At 50.9% G+C, this 16,576-nt stretch overlaps 1 protein-coding gene across 1 annotated transcript in view; it reads left to right on the forward strand.

The window, feature by feature from the left end:
• The window catches only part of NBAS (neuroblastoma amplified sequence), a 189,893-nt gene extending 175,215 nt beyond the window's left edge, over positions 1-14,678 (forward strand). The window contains exons 50-53 of the mRNA XM_006767606.2: positions 5,111-5,250; positions 8,302-8,446; positions 10,712-10,840; positions 14,258-14,678. Coding sequence (XP_006767669.1) covers positions 5,111-5,250; positions 8,302-8,446; positions 10,712-10,840; positions 14,258-14,533 — 690 coding nt within the window. The 3' untranslated portion in view covers positions 14,534-14,678. The remainder of the gene's footprint in view (positions 1-5,110; positions 5,251-8,301; positions 8,447-10,711; positions 10,841-14,257) is intronic.
• Positions 14,679-16,576: the final 1,898 nt, after the last annotated feature.

Below are 16,576 nucleotides of genomic sequence, written 5' to 3' on the forward strand. Positions count from 1 at the left end.
CTCATCTGCGAGGAGGTGACGGGCCACTTTTTCAAGGACGGCGACTATGTGAGATAAGGAGGCTGCAGCCGCGTGACAAATGGGCTTGCAGCCAGGGCTGAAATCCCCTCAGTGAGAGACTGAGAGAAACACTGCTTTGGGAGGCAAAGGGGAAAAGACATGTTTGAGTCACCTTTGAGTTTCGCCCCTGATCCTGTGAGTGTTGTCCGTGGTGTCAGTATGGATCTATACAATGCCTGTAAATACTGGGCGTTCTCACACCCGCTCGCTGGGGAGGAACAGAGGTACTAGAGAGGTGGCTGTTACTTTCTCTTCACTGGGGCAAAGGACAGAATAAAGCAAAGTACAGAAAAAATAGCCATTTCTCTCAATTTAATTTTCACTAAAAAATTAACCCATGATTCTTTATCCTAAAGCAGCTATATTTCTTGTTTCCCCCTTCTGTCCTATCTGTAGACTATAATCCTTATTAGACGAAAACACAGCACACATCTGGCTTTCTATGTCTTTATATCTAGCATATCAGGTTATTGATAATATAAATAATATATCTGTTATTCATGTGTGCTCCCAGGTGCGTCTGTTTGCTGGCTCTCTTAGTCACATTTATACATACATGCAATCTTCATCTTACAGAAGAGGAAGTGCAGCCGCAGGAAGATGCAGTCATGGCTTCAAAGTAAACATGTATTAGGACTTTATCAGCGTTCTTTTTCAAGCTGCATATTTAATCATATTTAATCCAATTGCCCTTTATCATTTCATTTGCTAGCCGCCTGCAGGCAGTTTTCCTCTATGTTAGAGCATGCTCTGTGGTCATTTCACACTGTGGCTGTGTGGGCACATGCTATGGACTGAACGACTTCCAGGAAAGGGAGGCCCCATCTCTCCTACGTGCACATTTGTTTAATATTTTTTAACCACTAATGAGCAACGTTGTTGCTTGTGATATGAAAACATAATGGGCCAATACCATCTTCTAGAAAGAAAGTAGATAACATCATTATTTTTATTATAGTATTTATGCAGGAAATCTATATCGATCATTTGCTATGCTGTGTGTTCTCTGCTGACCACTAGCATTTAATTATAGTTGACTTTTTCAAAACTGAAAATTTGGAGGCACTTTCATTAAAATTAAGAACAAAAATTCCCAGTATTACTATTTGTTTAGCATTGTTCCGAGGCCCTAATCTATGTAAGACAGGAACCAGAAAGTGGAGCTGTAACACTTTAAAAATCTTAATTATTATTACTTGTAGACAATATAATTCTAATTTTTGGAAACCCAAGAAAAATATTGAAAATGACTAGTTAATAAATTGAATTTATTATAAGTGCTAAAATAAATTATAAGTGAATATATATAATGTATGTGAAAATAACTCATAAGTCACTGCTATAGGGTTTTAGTAAATATGATTGTGTACGTTACTATAATTGTGACATTTGTATTTTGAAAATGGGCATCAGTGATCTAGTAATTGAAATGATTAGTGAGCATCCAGAAGAAAATGTTTCCTGACAAAGACATACTCATAAAAATTCTGTGTACCCATGGAAGACTATGCAGCAGTAAAAAAGGAGCTCTTACCCTTTGAGACAGCATGGAGGGACCTGGAGAGCATTATGCTAAGCGAAACAAGCCAGTCAGAGAAAGACAAGTGTCACATGATCTCACTCATTTGAGGAATCTAATGAACAGAAACTGATGAATAAAATAGATCCAGAGACAGAGAAACATGGAATAGACTGACAAGTCTCAGAAGGAAGGTGAGGGTAGAAGGTGGGGAGGGGGGGAGATTAACAAAAGAACTTGTATGCATACATATATGAATAATTCATGGACACAGACAATAGTGTGGTGAGGGCGTGGTGGAGAGAGGATGGAAGTGGGGAGCGGGGGGTCAATGGGAAAAGAAAGAGGACTTACGTAATATTGTCAACAATAGAGACACACTTAACAAATAATAACTTTAAAAAGTCTGTGTATACATTAGAAATGTGTTATACAAGGGAATTTATTACCTAACATTTTAAAAGTGGAAACTGTTATTTGCACACTAATATGAAAACAAAGATATATGAAGGTTTAATTTATAGTTTCTTTGCTCTTTTCTTTCCTTATGACAGTTAATGTACTTAGAATTTACAGGCTGTTATACTTTCTGAAAAGAAAGAAATCTAAATGATATTGAAAACATGAATCACTTTTTCCTACTCTCTTCCTTTTTATGGTCTGTAGCAAATAACCCGTTCTACTCTGCGTGTCATGTAGAGGAGAAACTTATTATTCTTCATTATCCTGCAGCTAATTGTAGGAACTGGAACATCGACACTGCTAGGACTATCACAGACACAGCATTCAATTGTTTTAGGATATTTTCTACGCACAGCACATTTTCTACAAGTAAACTCTGTAAAAACTTAGATGACCACTCAAAAAGCCAAGAGCAGCCATTTCCAACCCTCTCCCAGCCGCAGACCTGTGGGCACTTCACTCTGAGACTTCAGGGATTTGGGGCTCACTTTTCAGATATGGGAAGTGATTCAAGGAGAGGGCATTCTTGAAATCACAGGGCTCAGCGAGGCATCTGAGGTTGACACAGCGTCAAGGAGCATGCCACCTCCGGGTCGCTCAGCGGTTCCTCCGTGGCGGCATCTCCTTTTTAAGTCTTATGTCCATCTTTAATAATAATAATAATAAATAATAATAATAATAGAACAGCCAAAACTTATGGCAACTCTGAATATTTGATATTCTGTGCTAAACATTTTAAAAATGATGGTTTCTATTCATTCACTTGTATACCCATTCACTAGTTCCTTCACTCAGGAAGACTTATTGTCTATCAATTACTAGTTTCAGAAGTGGGGACAAACCAGTGAACAAGTAAAAGCCTCTGTTTTGAAGGAGCTTCCCTTCTAATGAAGAATAAAGGGAGGAGGCACATAAATATCTAACATGTACTTTTAAATGCTAAGAAGGAAATGAAGCAGGTGAGGGAGAGAGATAAGGGGCGGGGAATGCGCTTTAGGGGCAGTTATGCAGTGATAAGGTGACGCTGGAGAAACCTGAAGGAAGGGAGGGTGAGCCTTACAGCGCACAGCTGCCTGGAGACAGAATGTGGGGGGCAGAGGAAGCAGAGCTGAGCCCAGAGGCAGAAGTGTGTGTAAGATGAGTGCAGAGCACCTGAGGGGCCGAGGCCTGGGACCAGTGAAGATGCTGAGGTCTGGTAACAACAGATGGATGGCTTGGGTTTGAGATAAACAGACACACACGTGTCTTCATAAACAGGCAAGAAACTGTAGCAAAATGCCCAGTTACACCAACAATTTAAGTGATTTAAAGCTTTCCCCGGCCTGAGCTGTGGTTAGAGTATCCATTTGCGCACCAAAGGGTTGCAGGATCGATCCCCTGTCCTGGTCAGGCTTTGGGTGGGAGGCAACCAATTGATGTGTCTCTCTAAAAAATATCCTCTGGATAAGGATTAACAACAACAAACATTCGAAGTGTGTTTAGCTTACTAAGTCCTCTCGATTCAGAACATCCTGACCTGCTTATAATTATATTAGAGGCCCGGTACATGAAATTCGTGCACGGCAGGGTAGGGGGTCCCCTCAGCCCAGCCTGCACCCTCGCCAATCCAGGACCCCTCCAATCCAGGACCGCTGGCTCCTAACTGCTCACCTGCCTGCCAGCCTGGTCGCCCCCAACTGCCCCCCTCTGCTGGCCTTGTTGCCCCTAACTGCCCCCCCACCCCCCCCGCTAGCCTGGCCGCCCCACGCAGCCTGCTGCTCAGTCGTTTGGTCATCCCTCACTAACCCCCCTGCTGGCCTGGTCACCCAACTCAGCCTGTACGGTTGTCCGGTTGTTTCAGATGTGATGGCCCTGGCTCTTTATTTATAGATTTTGGCCGTGCCCCCTGCTAGCCATGTGCTGGGACAGACAAGCCTGTCGTCTGTAAAGTGAGGCAAATAATACTGAACTCTGAGCGTCCACTGACTTCCCAGGTTATAAAGTTATTTAGAGAACAGATGCTCCGAGTGACTATTCTACCGAGAGTGGCATGGGGCTGGGTCAGGCCCTGAAGGACCCGGCTGGCCCCTGGGAGCAGCACTTCCCGTAGCGATCACCAGTGGTTTCATAGCACTTACCAACTTCCGGGCAAGTGCAGAGTCCATGGCACAACCTCTTCAGATGGCTTCTTGGGGGTCAGAGCCAGAATGACCATTGAATTAGATGTTTTGGAAACACACATTAATGTAGACAGTTTAGCAAATATATAGGTAACCATTCATTCTCTTTCAAGGTATCGTGTGAGTCTACTTTACCCTGTTCCAGGCACCCTATGTCACGAGAGGCTAGGGAACAGGAGAACCAGCTTTGGGCCTCTTTTATGTTGAAAACGGCCTGCGGGCTGGGACTCCAAACACTTTTGTCCACAGAGCTGAGGGGGCTGCGATTTCCTTTAGGGCTGCCTCAGTGTGAGTGAAATGTCACCAGCTATTCAAAGAGAGGAACCGCTCACATTCTCTTTGGCTGAGACTTCTTTTATGTTAGAAATGGAGATGGGAGTAAAGGGTATTTTACTTTATTTTGGTTTGTCGCAAAAGTATGTGACAAATGCACTTTAGTAAAATCTGTAATTTCAAATTAGGGAAATTTTTGGGACAACGTGAGTGCTTAGCAGTAATAATGCTGAAATGCAGAGTAGAAATGCATGAAGGATCATTTAAAGTAAAAACAACGGGCTAATTTTGAGTAAACTCATAAAGCAGTTCAGTATTTTAACATAACATAGATGATTAACGTAACATAGATGAGATGCCGAGAAGCCAGGCCTGAGGAAATCTACTTGTTTGCATTGATTTTGGTAAAGAGCGTTAAAACCCACCCTGTGGTTTGTTCTAAACAACTTTTACCTTGAAGGTTTGAAGTTGGAAAGGCGTCGGGCTTTTGCAGGCTTTTGGTGGAGACGGGAGGTAGGATGTTGTTGAATGGCAAAAATGTTCAAGAGTGTTGAGTCAAAATCATCAAATGTGAATTCTTCTATAAACCAGTTCCTCAGCCTCTGCCACCAGTTTGAATGTGTATTTCATCCTCCAGGTGGCCGTGGCCGACGTGGACAGCGAAGAGAACCGCGGCGCCCTCTTCGCGGAGCTCCTGGAGTCCAGCTGCTGCGAGGTGGAGTTCCAGCACCTGGCGCTGCTCCTGCAGGCCTGGCCGCCCGGGAGCCCGGAGGGCGCGTAAGTGGTCCAGACCCGCAGCGTCTCCTCCTTTCGTCTTAAAGAGCCAGTGCCTTCGAAGGAGCCAGTGAGAGAGCAGACAAGATTCGTCTCGCCCCTAAACCCAAATATTTTATTCACAAGTACCAGACAGCACTTGACGATAGCCTCTGGTTATGATGTCAGCAAAGTAGTTTTGTGCCAGCTGCTCTCTTTCAACCAGGAAATCTTTGACTCTGTGGGCGTGGCTCCCGATGCTAATTGAGAATCCACGTGGAGTAAACGGATCATTCCCGTTCACTGAGATCACACAGTGTTACGTGCAGTTCTGCACGGGAAGGTGATGGGAGCTCGTTTTATAGATGCAGAAATTGAAGCCCGGAAGTTAAGTTATATAACGTCAGGCCTCCCGTGGTTGATACGTGAGAGGCGGAGCTCTCACAGCCCTTGCGGTTTCCAACGCATCACGCTGGGCTGGCAGCCGCCCTCCTGGCTGCCTGGAGCGGCCACCCTGCCCTTATGCCGGCAGCCACAGGATCCCGTGGAAGGCGTGGCCGGTTTTCTCTGTGCACATATGCTGCCTGTCATGACCTGCTGCCCCTCATCGGCAAAACCCGGAGCGCGTGGGCCTCTGTTCCCGCCGCCTGCCTGCCCGGGACTGGCCTGTGCTCCCATGCGCACAGGTGCAAGGCCCCAGGCGCCCGCATCTGCACCCGCAGCGTGAAGTAGTTTTTCCTGAAAAGCCATCTGTGGGCATGTAGGGCCCCAAAGAACATCTGGAAAAGGCTCTCTAACCCCGGGTGGGCTGTGAGGGATTTCTGCAGAGGGAGTTGTTTTGTTTTGTGGTTTTCAATTACAGTTGACATTCAGTATTGTTCTGCGTTAGCTCAGGTGTAGAGCACAGTGCTGAGACAGTCATAGACTTTACACAGTGGTCTCCCTGATGTTCCCAGCCCCACCGGCCCCATACACCTTATTGCAGTATTACCCACTGTGTGCCCGGCTGTCCTGACGCCCCGTGGGAAACGGCCTTTCTCGTCTCTGCCGTGCGCCTTGGGGACGGCATGCGGGCGCGGAGCTCCGAGCACGGTTCCACCTCACGGGTGAGGCCAAGCCCGGGCTCTATCAGAGCACCTTTGCCTTCCTCCCGGCCGCGTCGGGACAGCGTTTCCCTCTGGTTCCCAGCTGTCCGGGCGCAGCCGCCTCCGGGCTGGTGCTTGTAGGGACAGGCCGGGCCGGGCTTGCTGAGCCCGGGTCTCTGCGGGGCCAGGCGTCTGCTTCTGGACGAGTCCCAGGTGGTGAGGATGGGAAGCAGACGTGGGACCACAAGTCAGATTGCTTTTCTGTTCAGAAAACCGGTGTGGAGTGCAGATTGCTTCAGCCCTTCAAAGGGCTCTCAGTCAGCCTAAGTGCAGAGCGTGGCCCCTCTGGGAGGTTAGTGACCCGTGTCACGGTTCCTCTCGATTTAGAACGAGGCTCTTTTCAGTCCCTCGCTCACCCACAGACACAAAGCGGCTTCGCTTAAAACATGTATTGCATGTAAAACATTTAATGTAAAATATCTTAATTTTCAAAGGTGTGTTTTATAGTCGCACATGGAAGGAAATGAGTAATTTGCTGACCTGTGTTCTGCATCCTCCGTTACGCGACCCATGGAGTCAGAGCTCACTGCCCATCTGCTCACCCTCCTCCCAGCCCCGGTCCTTTCCAGACAGGTTCTCAGAGCGCTTCCTCCAAGACCATCCGAGTGCGACCTGGCTTCCAGCACTTCCACTGGAACCGGAACAAAGAAGAGGGTGGGGAGAGGGAAGGCGGAGGAGGGAGGGGTGTGACAGTGATTGATGTTGCCAGTCAGCTCAATCAAATTAAAAACTCAGAAAAGTGCTCGATCCGATCCATCTGGCTGCTAATTCAGTGCTTCCACCTTCAGCTGTACAGTGTGAGCCCCGGCAGGAGGCTGCCTGGGAAGTGAAAGGGATTTGTACTTAGGGGAAATTCAGTGTCTCAGTGCATCATGCCGGCTGGTGGAAGAGTGCCTTGGCCACTGTTGTGAGGCAGCCGTGTTGCCCTGTGGGGCTGCCCCTTGTGCAGGGGGCAGCCTGGTGGGCAAACCCAGGGCCCCGGACTCCTGTCAGCCACACTCCAGGGCCTTGTATGTGCTCTGATGCAAGCAGTGGTCCCTGAGACACAGCTGAGTTTGAGCTGAGACAGAGGCTGCTCGTGTGCGTCTCCGCGTTGTCCTTGCACTTGACGTTTTTCTCAGGGGCAAGGAGTAAAATCCGTCAAGGAGAGGCCCCCGTTAGGCGCTCCGTGTCTAGAATCCAGAGCTGTGTTGGTGAGACAACAGACAGTCAGTAGTGAAGTTACTTCCCAGTGTTGTCAGTAAAGTCGGTACCCTGCTACCGGGCCGTGTCCCTGGACCTGTAAGTCGTGGTGTGTTTATGCAGCATGGGGCGTGGCAGCCAGAGAAGGGGAACAAAAGGCAAACTGTGCATTTATGTCCAGAATAAGAGAACTGGGTGGAGCTCGAAGCGGGATCTCCCTATGGCTTGCGTGTGGCTTCCCCAGTCTGTGTCCCACACTGATCTCTGCTGTGCCCTGCCCTCCTGTCATTAGTCCTGCCCGACCCCAGGGTCAGTCCTGATCATAGTCATGATCATATGATTAAGAAAAGCCGGTTTGGGTAGTGAATAGTTCAATGGGCCTGCTATTATGAGTGACACTTCACAGTTGCAAACGACCCTTCGTTAGGCAAAGCACCGTCACAGGGCAGACACTAAATTGGGAAAACTCAGGCCCAGAAAGGGCGGTGGCTTCCCCAGATCCATCCGCCCAGGCTTGGGCTGTTACAGTCACTTCTCCGAGGCCACCAGGCAGTAAGTCAGGTGCCGGGGGCTGGCGATGCCACTGTGAGCACCTCCTCCGTGAACTGCCCCCTGAAGGACACCCTGAGGGGCCGTGTCCTCTGGGTCACAAGTGCAGTTCGTCGCTAGCATTCCACTTGGAAAGTGGGTTTTTTAGCACAGTTGTCCAAGCTCAATCATTTCCGGGGCCTTGCCTCTTCTCCCGTAGAGCCAGCGTCACGGATAACCCTTGGGTGAGGCTGGCTGCGGCGATGCTGGCCAGGTGTACGTCGCAGAGCAAGGAGGCGCTGGGCGAGGAAGTTCTGAAGATGTGCCGTTCCCTGTACAACACCAGGCAGATGCTCCCTGCCCAGGTGAGTGGCTTCCCTGCGGGCACCTGCCTCTTCCCCACACTCTGCCACGGGCAGTGTCCGCTGCTGCTCGGCGGGGACATGAGCTCAGGTGTCGGAAGGTTGAGGGCCCCCGTCAGTAGCAGGTCACATGAGGACACGCAGCGCTGAAAGGACGCTGGAGGGCCTTCCTCCCTGCTTCCGTTCACAGCCCCAGGGCAGAGCCCGCTTCCAGTCCCTCTGGACCCTGTGTGTCTCCCTCATGTACGTTCCAAGGCGTCATGGCAGCCACAGGGTGCCCGTGTGGGAGCAGGCCGGCTGGAGCTCGGTGTGCCCTCGGCAGTCCTCCAGGTGGGGCAGGTCCCCGCCGCCCGGGCTTTTCCATATTTCCCACAGCATGGTAATGAGATCGCACACCTCCGTGTTTATTCTCTGTAAACATGCTAACACACGCAGCCCCTCCATTTGACCTTCGTTCTCTATATGACCCCTGGTGTGGCTGTCACAGAGGTGTTAGTGTCATATGTAGATGTCTATGTATCTGTGCTTTCTAAAATGAGCACGTTAATGACAGCTCCCCGCAGTGGACCCGACCTCGGCAGTGTGTAGTCTGAGCAGGCTGCGTCTTCAGCAGCATCTGGACAGTGGCACTAAGTTGATTAATTGGGTTTTGAGTTGCTACCACATAGGAGATAAACTTGAAAATAAAATTGTAAATAGAGTTGTCTGAATCTTCATTGTAATCACTCAAGGAAAAGAATCCCATTCTGAATGCACATTTAATGAATTGTTTACAGAGTGAGGGACTGGCTAAGTGTTTTTTTGATTGGATTTTAAAATATTTATTTAAAGAAGTCTGTCAACCACCAGAATGACAGAATTCTCCTGTGAAATATTTAAAGCACCAGCACCAAAGGTAACTCCCTTTGCTCCCGTGGGGTCGCTACTTGCTTACCTGGGACCGGCCTGCTATAGTGAGCACCTAGAGGTGGGGACCACGGCTGTGTCACCTGTCCCCCGTGGCAGGTCACACAGCACAGAGTGGGGTCTCCACACAGCTTATTACGTCCTCCCCCGTCCCCGGGGCAGGTACGGCATCAGTAACACAGGGCTCACCTTTGCCATAACGTGAGCTGAGGTCAGGCGCGGCTGGGTCAGGGTCAGATGCCCAGGTGCCTGGAGTCAGTGCTGTGAGGAGTGACAGAGGCTGCTGTTCACTGCCTCCCCCAGAGCCCCTGACTCCCCCCTCCCCCAGGTCCACAACCTCCTGGGGGTGCGGTGGAGAAAGGCACGGGATTGAGCCTCTTTTGTAAGTAGGTCATCATCACTTGTCTCTTCCAATTGGATGGGATGGAAGGTAATTATTGTCAGAGGAGTTTTGTTGCCACTGTGACTTGCCGTTACCTTCCCTGTGCTGCCTCAGTTCCTGTCCTACAATGGGGTACATTTATGGGTTTTTTCCAGATGCCAAGATGAAAGGAACTGTGCAAATGTTTGTGCTGTTTTTATTGATCACTAAATGTGCTCAAATGTGATTTAAAATTGCGACAAAGGAAGGAGCATTATTGCAAATGGAAATGTCTTAGGAACTTGACCTCGTGCAGCTAAAGTCAGGCCGCGGGCAGCCTAAGGCAGCGGAACGGGGCTCACCTCTTCCTTCTCTCCTCTGTCCTTCTTTTGTGGTGAGGAGTTGTGTTTGTTGTCTTCTATGAAAGCCTCTCCGAGGCCGGCCGGCCAGCGTGAGGAAGAGCTGAGGACACACAGGTCCATCTGCGGGTCCCGGTGCCTTTTGAGTTTTCATGAAGATGAAATATCTTAAGTATCAGGTTTCCAGTTCACCTTGACATTGGGGTTATAGACAGGTTTTTAAACATTTAACTCGCTGATTTCCTTTGTTGTGGATGATACTGGATATTTGATAGTATTAACAATGGACAATAGTTTTTATTGTTTGTTAAGCTTCTAGTATATGCTGAGCGTTGTATGTTGTTATTAACACCCATTCTCTCTCTCCCTTTCTCTCTCTCTCTCACACACACACACACACACACACACACACACACACACTGCAAAGTAGACACATTACCTCATTGTCTTTATGAGGAAACGAGGGCTCTGAGAATTCAGGGAAGTAAGTGACAGTCCCACGTCCACCTGGTGGGACGCTATGCAGCCATTGAAAGCGATGCCGTGGGGGAAGATCTGAGGTGCAGACGGCTGCTGACAGTGTCCTGTGCAGGGGGCGAGGCAGGTCCCAGCACGGAGTCAGCGTGTCCCCTGTGCTTGCAGTGCGTGGAGGAGCTGAGCGCGCTGCTGCGGAGCCGGGCCCTGCTGCTGCCGTCCCTGAAGCTGCTGCTGGAGAGCCCGGACGCCCGCCTTCACGCCGTGGCCCTGGAGCACGTGGCCGCCGTCACCGAGGTATGCCTGCCAGCTTGACATTACTCTGCTTCCAGGACATGAGTCAGTGCGGCCAGCACTGACCGGGATTAGCCACGATTGCTCTGCCCATGGTATTCCCTGACCACAGCCGCTCACTCTTTCTGTTTGTCTAGGAAGCAGGTATTCGTCTGCTAGTATTTTACAAACATTTACAAACCAGCCTCTGTGTTTAGGTGCGGGGACTGTAAATCCAAACAGCGAAGCTGTTTCTCTTAAGAAGCCGTGTCAGCCCTTCAGGAAATGTCCTGGGCACGGGACACTCAGGTTGGGTGCTCCTGGCCTCCGGTCGGTTTTCCGTCCGCGTGTGTGTGTCTCCTAATTAAGGTAGGAGAGCGGCCACGGTCATGTTCACTGGCACCGTGTGACTCTGGCAGCTCTCTGTCCTCTGGCAGCCTGGCTGTCTGGGCTGAGGAGGGGTGGACTGCAGCCAGGGCCTGCGCCCTCTCCCTCGAGGCTGCTGTCTTGCGATTAAGGAAGAAACTTTCACCTCCCTTTTTACATTTTACACTTTAGAACTAGGTAGCTCAGGGCTGTGTTTTAACGAATTCACATGGTATGATTCCTACTGAAACCCTCTGTAGGAGATCATTCCTTCATGTGAGTGATCAGTTTGAAGTACTGTATGTGACTGCGTGTCACGTGTCTGGGTGAGTGAGTGTTATGTGTGTCCGTGTGATTGCGTGCTTTTTCTAACAAGTGTCAGAGGACAGAGAAGGGAGGAGAAGCCTGGAGCTGGGGTGCACACACACCCCCAAACCGTGGGTGAGTCAGTGGATGAGTGGTGAGTGAGGGCAGAGGCCCAGGACACCATGTGCATGACTGTAGGCCTTGCAAACTCTGCCCGCTTAGGCCACACTGTTTATAAAACAGCACAAGAGGAAATGGTACAGCCGAGAGACATGGAAACGAGATGTGTGAGGCTGCTGCCCGCATAATGGGGCACACTGTTTATAGCAAACTTTTTTTGTAATAAGTAGAGACTACACTCTACAATAATGATGAAAAGTATAGCATAGGACCGTGATTTTCAACCTTTTTCATCTCCTGGCACATAGAAACGAATTACTAAAATTTCGGCAGCACACGGGTTGAAAACGGCTGGTTTAGGAAATACATAAACCAGTAACATAGCTGTATGTTATCATTATCGAGAATTACCTACTGTGCATAAATGTACCGGCCTCAGGTGCACAGCCTGGCACTGTGCTCAGGAGCGAGGAATGGGTCGGGTGTTGGGAAAGGTGAAATACAACACCCATCCTGCCTGTCGAGGGATTATCTCAGGGGAGGATTGACATAGGGCCTCAAGGGATTAGGCGAAGTAAGAAGGTGACAGGACAAAGTGTGGGGCCGGCCACACTCAGGCCCCGAAGTGGCAGATCTGGTTACAGTCACAGACCCTCCTGTCATTGGGCTCGAAGCCAGAGGATTGGTCCCAGTTTGGGTTTCAGAAGAGAAATATTATTAAGTCCCACGCCAGGAGGGGGACTGACTATCATTCAAGTAAATAGAAATTACTAAAACCACCCACAGGCATTTTTCTTATTCCAGCTATACGCTTAGGTGGCCCTTGTGTTTTTCTGCCTCTATTGTTGCTATACTGAACAGCTTTATTAGTAATAGCAAACGTAACAGGACAAATAGCCTGCCCTAAAGTAAACAGTGAAATAAGTTTAAATGATCTTCTTTGAAGTCTTTGAAATGAGGTCCTGGAACCTGAGCTTACCTCATTACTGCAATTACTCTTAGCTTCTTAGAGATCCATAAAATCAAAGACTTTAATTCAGAGAAAGTTCATTACCTTTTGTTGAAACAGGAATTAAGCAGATACCATTTTAATGGCTTGGAAGACAGTAGTGCTTTGTGCTTTAATAGATTTCTTTCCCAAGATCTGCAAAGTTTCATTTATTCTCAAAAATGAATCGCGACACACACGAAAAATCACCAATGGAGACAGGTGGCAAGCGTTCTGCTCACTTTATGATATCTATAAGCCCCCTCCTCTTCTCGAAAATGCTTGATTTGGGGTTGGTTTGACTGTTTTAACTTGACCATGTATTGAGCTTGACCTCTGTAAGCACTGGGCCGGGCACTTGGAAAGCACAGGTGATCTCAGCCCCGATAGGCGGGCTGCATTTCAGGTGTGGGAACTGGAGTCCAGAGAGGTTGTCCCTGACAAGGTCACACAGCAGAGCTGGGATCGGAAACGGGTCTCTAACCTGAAAGCCCGTCTTTTCACCAGACCACACGCCTCTCACTCGAATTCAGTTATTTGATCAGTGGCGCGAACTGCTGCTGAGACAGGACAATAAGATAAAACCTCAGCCCGGCCAGGAGACAGACAGGTTTCCAGGACAGACAGGAAGAGGCAGACAGTCGGTGCCCGGGAGGATGGGGAAGGCGGAGCGGCTTAGCCAGGGATTTAGAGGAAATGCCACCGCGAAGGTTCCCTGGAGCTGACATTTGCGCTGGGTTTTGAGGGGTCACCAGGTGACTTACAGGAAGATGGGCAGCGGCTCACTCTCAGAACTTCCTTTGTTCTAACTCTCACGTGCAATGGGCACCGCTGACCTCCGCATCTCAGGAGCAAGCAGGACGGGCACACTGTGCCCAGGAGGGTACGGCGGCTCTACCGTCACTTAATTGGCTTTGAAAGGCCACACTGTGTCCGAGTTCCTACAGAGTCCCTGAGAGTGCAGTGACAGTAAGAAAGCCTGTCGTGGCTGTTATGACACCACCATGTCAGGGAGCCTGCGTCTCAGTGTGCGTTAGTATTGACGTGATTCCTGCAGTAGGATGGACAGCAATCGAAAACAGAAAAGTGTAAGCTGTGTCAGAGCCATGGGCGACCGTTCATAGACTGAGGAGATACTAGGGCCGGGGGGCCGCACAGAGAAGCCGCAGTGAAAGGGCCGTGAAACACTTGGGGAAGGTAAGTTATGCTGAGCTTTCCGCCGCCCACGTGAGAACGAGTTCTGAACACCTCCCGACACTGTCCTGTTTATGACACGGGGTCGAGGGTGTATTTTCTCAGTGGAGGAGAAAGGTTTCCTCCTTTCTGGAAGGAACTTCTCTGTGTCTGTTCAGGGGAGGAGACCTAGTCGATGGGGTTAGAGAATGGGGAACCGGGGAGACCCTCAGAACTGGGGAGTGGCTGTGGGACGCTGGCAGGGAGGCAGGATGACGTCACTCAGGTCCTCACATGCTGTCTCCCAGCCTGTGACACTGGCAGTGACAGCGGAGGCTCATGCCCTCCACGCCCCTGGGAGCAGGACTGTCCCCAGAGGAGAGGGGTGCCAAGGGCAAGAGGGCGGGCCTCGCCCAGCTCGCCGAGGGCAGGGCTCCTGGAAGGGTGGGTAGCGCCAGCCTCACATCGGCCTGTCTTATTTCTTGAAGGTGAATGACTCCAACTGTGACCAGGAACTTCTCTCCCTGCTCCTGGACGCCAAGCTGCTGGTGCCCTGCCTCTCCACTCCCTTCTACCCACGCATCATCCAGCACCTCCTGGCCAGCCCTCAGCCAGGGCGCTGGGACGCCGAGGGGCTGGCCCGGGACCTGCGGGAGGCCGGCCACAAGGCCGAAGCGGGGTCGCTCCTGCTGGCCGCCAGGGGCACGCATCGGGCCTTGAGGACTTTCAGCATAGCCCTGGGCGCGAGCCGGCACTGGGTGTGACGCGGCCCAGGCCCACGCAGTCAGTCTCCAGTTTCCTTCCCAGCGAACCGAGCACCCAGAGCCAGTGCTGGCCCGCAGGCAGCACCTGTCCCTGCTGATGGTTCTAGGGGTCCCACAAGTGGGAAATAAAGATCCATGCTGAGCAGCCTGCCGCTTGTACAGACGTTCTTGTTGACCAAGAGACTCACTGCTATTCCTACTGTTGGAACTGCCTTTCTGAACGGAATTCAGGTGAAGCCTCCAGGGCCGCGTCCTGACGGCTGCCTGTGGGCAGGTGGCGTGAGAAAGGGAGCGGGGTGGAGAGGCTGGTGGTGGAGCAGGTGCTGGGACGCAGGCGGTTGTGGGCCTGATGCAGGTCTCAGCGTAGGGAGGCGACTCTGGGCCCCGTGCCCACCTCTCTGGACCTTCCTCTGTCCCGTAGAAAACAGGGCATGTTCTCTATCTCCGGCGTTGCCAAGGACAAGGGGAGGGGGTGTCGGGGGCTCTGTCTGTCAGGTACGTAGCAGGCACCCCTCCCCCGTAGAGTGACAGGTTGTGAGGTGTGACTTTCAGGCCACGGCTGGATGGTCAGTGCCAGCACTGAGGGCCGGCACTCAGGCGTCCCCACACTTAGCATCGCGAGAAGGCTGGCAAGTCCACACGTGTGTGAAAGCTCTGCAGCCAGCGGTTGGGCTGACAGCCACGGGCACACTTGTCACGGGCAGGAGAGGCATGTGGGGCCACTGATGACACATGGCGATCACGGCAAGGGTGTGCCTAGCAAACATTGAGGGGTGTGACCCCAAAGCCCAGCTGTGGGAGCCTGTGCTGGAGGTGGAGGCTCAGCTGGAAGCACTGGGCCTACTCCCCCCAGGTCCTCACATCACATCCAAACCCGCAGCAGCCTGGGCAGCAGCCGGGAGGAGAGCAGGCGCAGTGACGATGGGCACCCGGCCCCTGGGAGGCTCCCCATGAGACCCACAGGTGAGCCACGCTCCGCCCTGGCCCTCATGCGTAAGTGGGGCAGCCCAGTCCGCTCTGTGCCCCATTGGAACCCCACTCTGCCAAGGGAATGCATTCTCTGTTGGTGGTCCCGGGCTTCAGCTAAAGAAAGTCCCCCCAAATATACACCCCAAGCTTTAAATACGTTAACTCATTCAATCCTCGTGATAACCTTAGAGCAGTGGTTCTCAACCTTCCTAATGCCGCGACCCTTTACTACAGTTCCTCATGTTGTGGTGACCCCCAACCATAAAATTATTTTCATTGCTACTTCGTAACTGTAATTTTGCTACTGTTATGAATCATAATGTAAATATCTGATATGCAGGATGTATTTTCATTGTGACAAATTGAACATAATTAAAGCATAGTGATTAATCACAAAAACAATATGTAATTATATATGTGTTTTCCAATGGTCTTAGGCGACCCCTGTGAAAGGGTCGTTCGACCCCCAAAGGGGTCGCGGCCCACAGGTTGAGAACTGCTGCCTTAGAGGGACAGCAGGTAGAGAGAGAAGTAAGCTGCAGGGACACAGAGCCAGCGGGTCGCGATCCCCAGTGCGAGTCAGGCAGCCTGTCTTGGAGCCTTGCTGCTGGCCACGTGTGGCTCCGGGGGTCCCTCTGCCGAGAAACCAGGATGAACTTCCTGGAGGGCGTCTGGAGACACTGCAGTATTTCCCATCCCACCCATCCTCCATGAACAGATAGCTTCATGGCAGAAGGGGCGGCTCTGAAATGCCCTTTGATCCTTGTAGACCGTGGGCTCCTCGATGTGCCAGCCTTCACAGCGGTGGGCACTGCCGTCTCTCTGTGTTCACGAGCCTTGTACTGACCTGTCCCAGCTCCCCATGCCCTGCAGGAAACCTAGGCGCCTTCATTCAAGCTTCCCCAACACTCCAGCTTCCCCCCAGGTGCAAGGGACGTGGCCACTGTCAACACTCCCTGTAGACAGTTCCTGTCGTGGCGTCGCCTGGCTCACTAACACGAGGTCATGTCAAGGACTTCGAACATGTTCATGTCCCCATTTGAAAGTCACCGGGAGCAGTGGTGTGGAATCGCC

This window comes from Myotis davidii, unplaced genomic scaffold (genome assembly GCF_000327345.1).
Source record: "Myotis davidii unplaced genomic scaffold, ASM32734v1 scaffold238, whole genome shotgun sequence".
Taxonomy (NCBI): Eukaryota; Metazoa; Chordata; class Mammalia; order Chiroptera; family Vespertilionidae; genus Myotis; species Myotis davidii.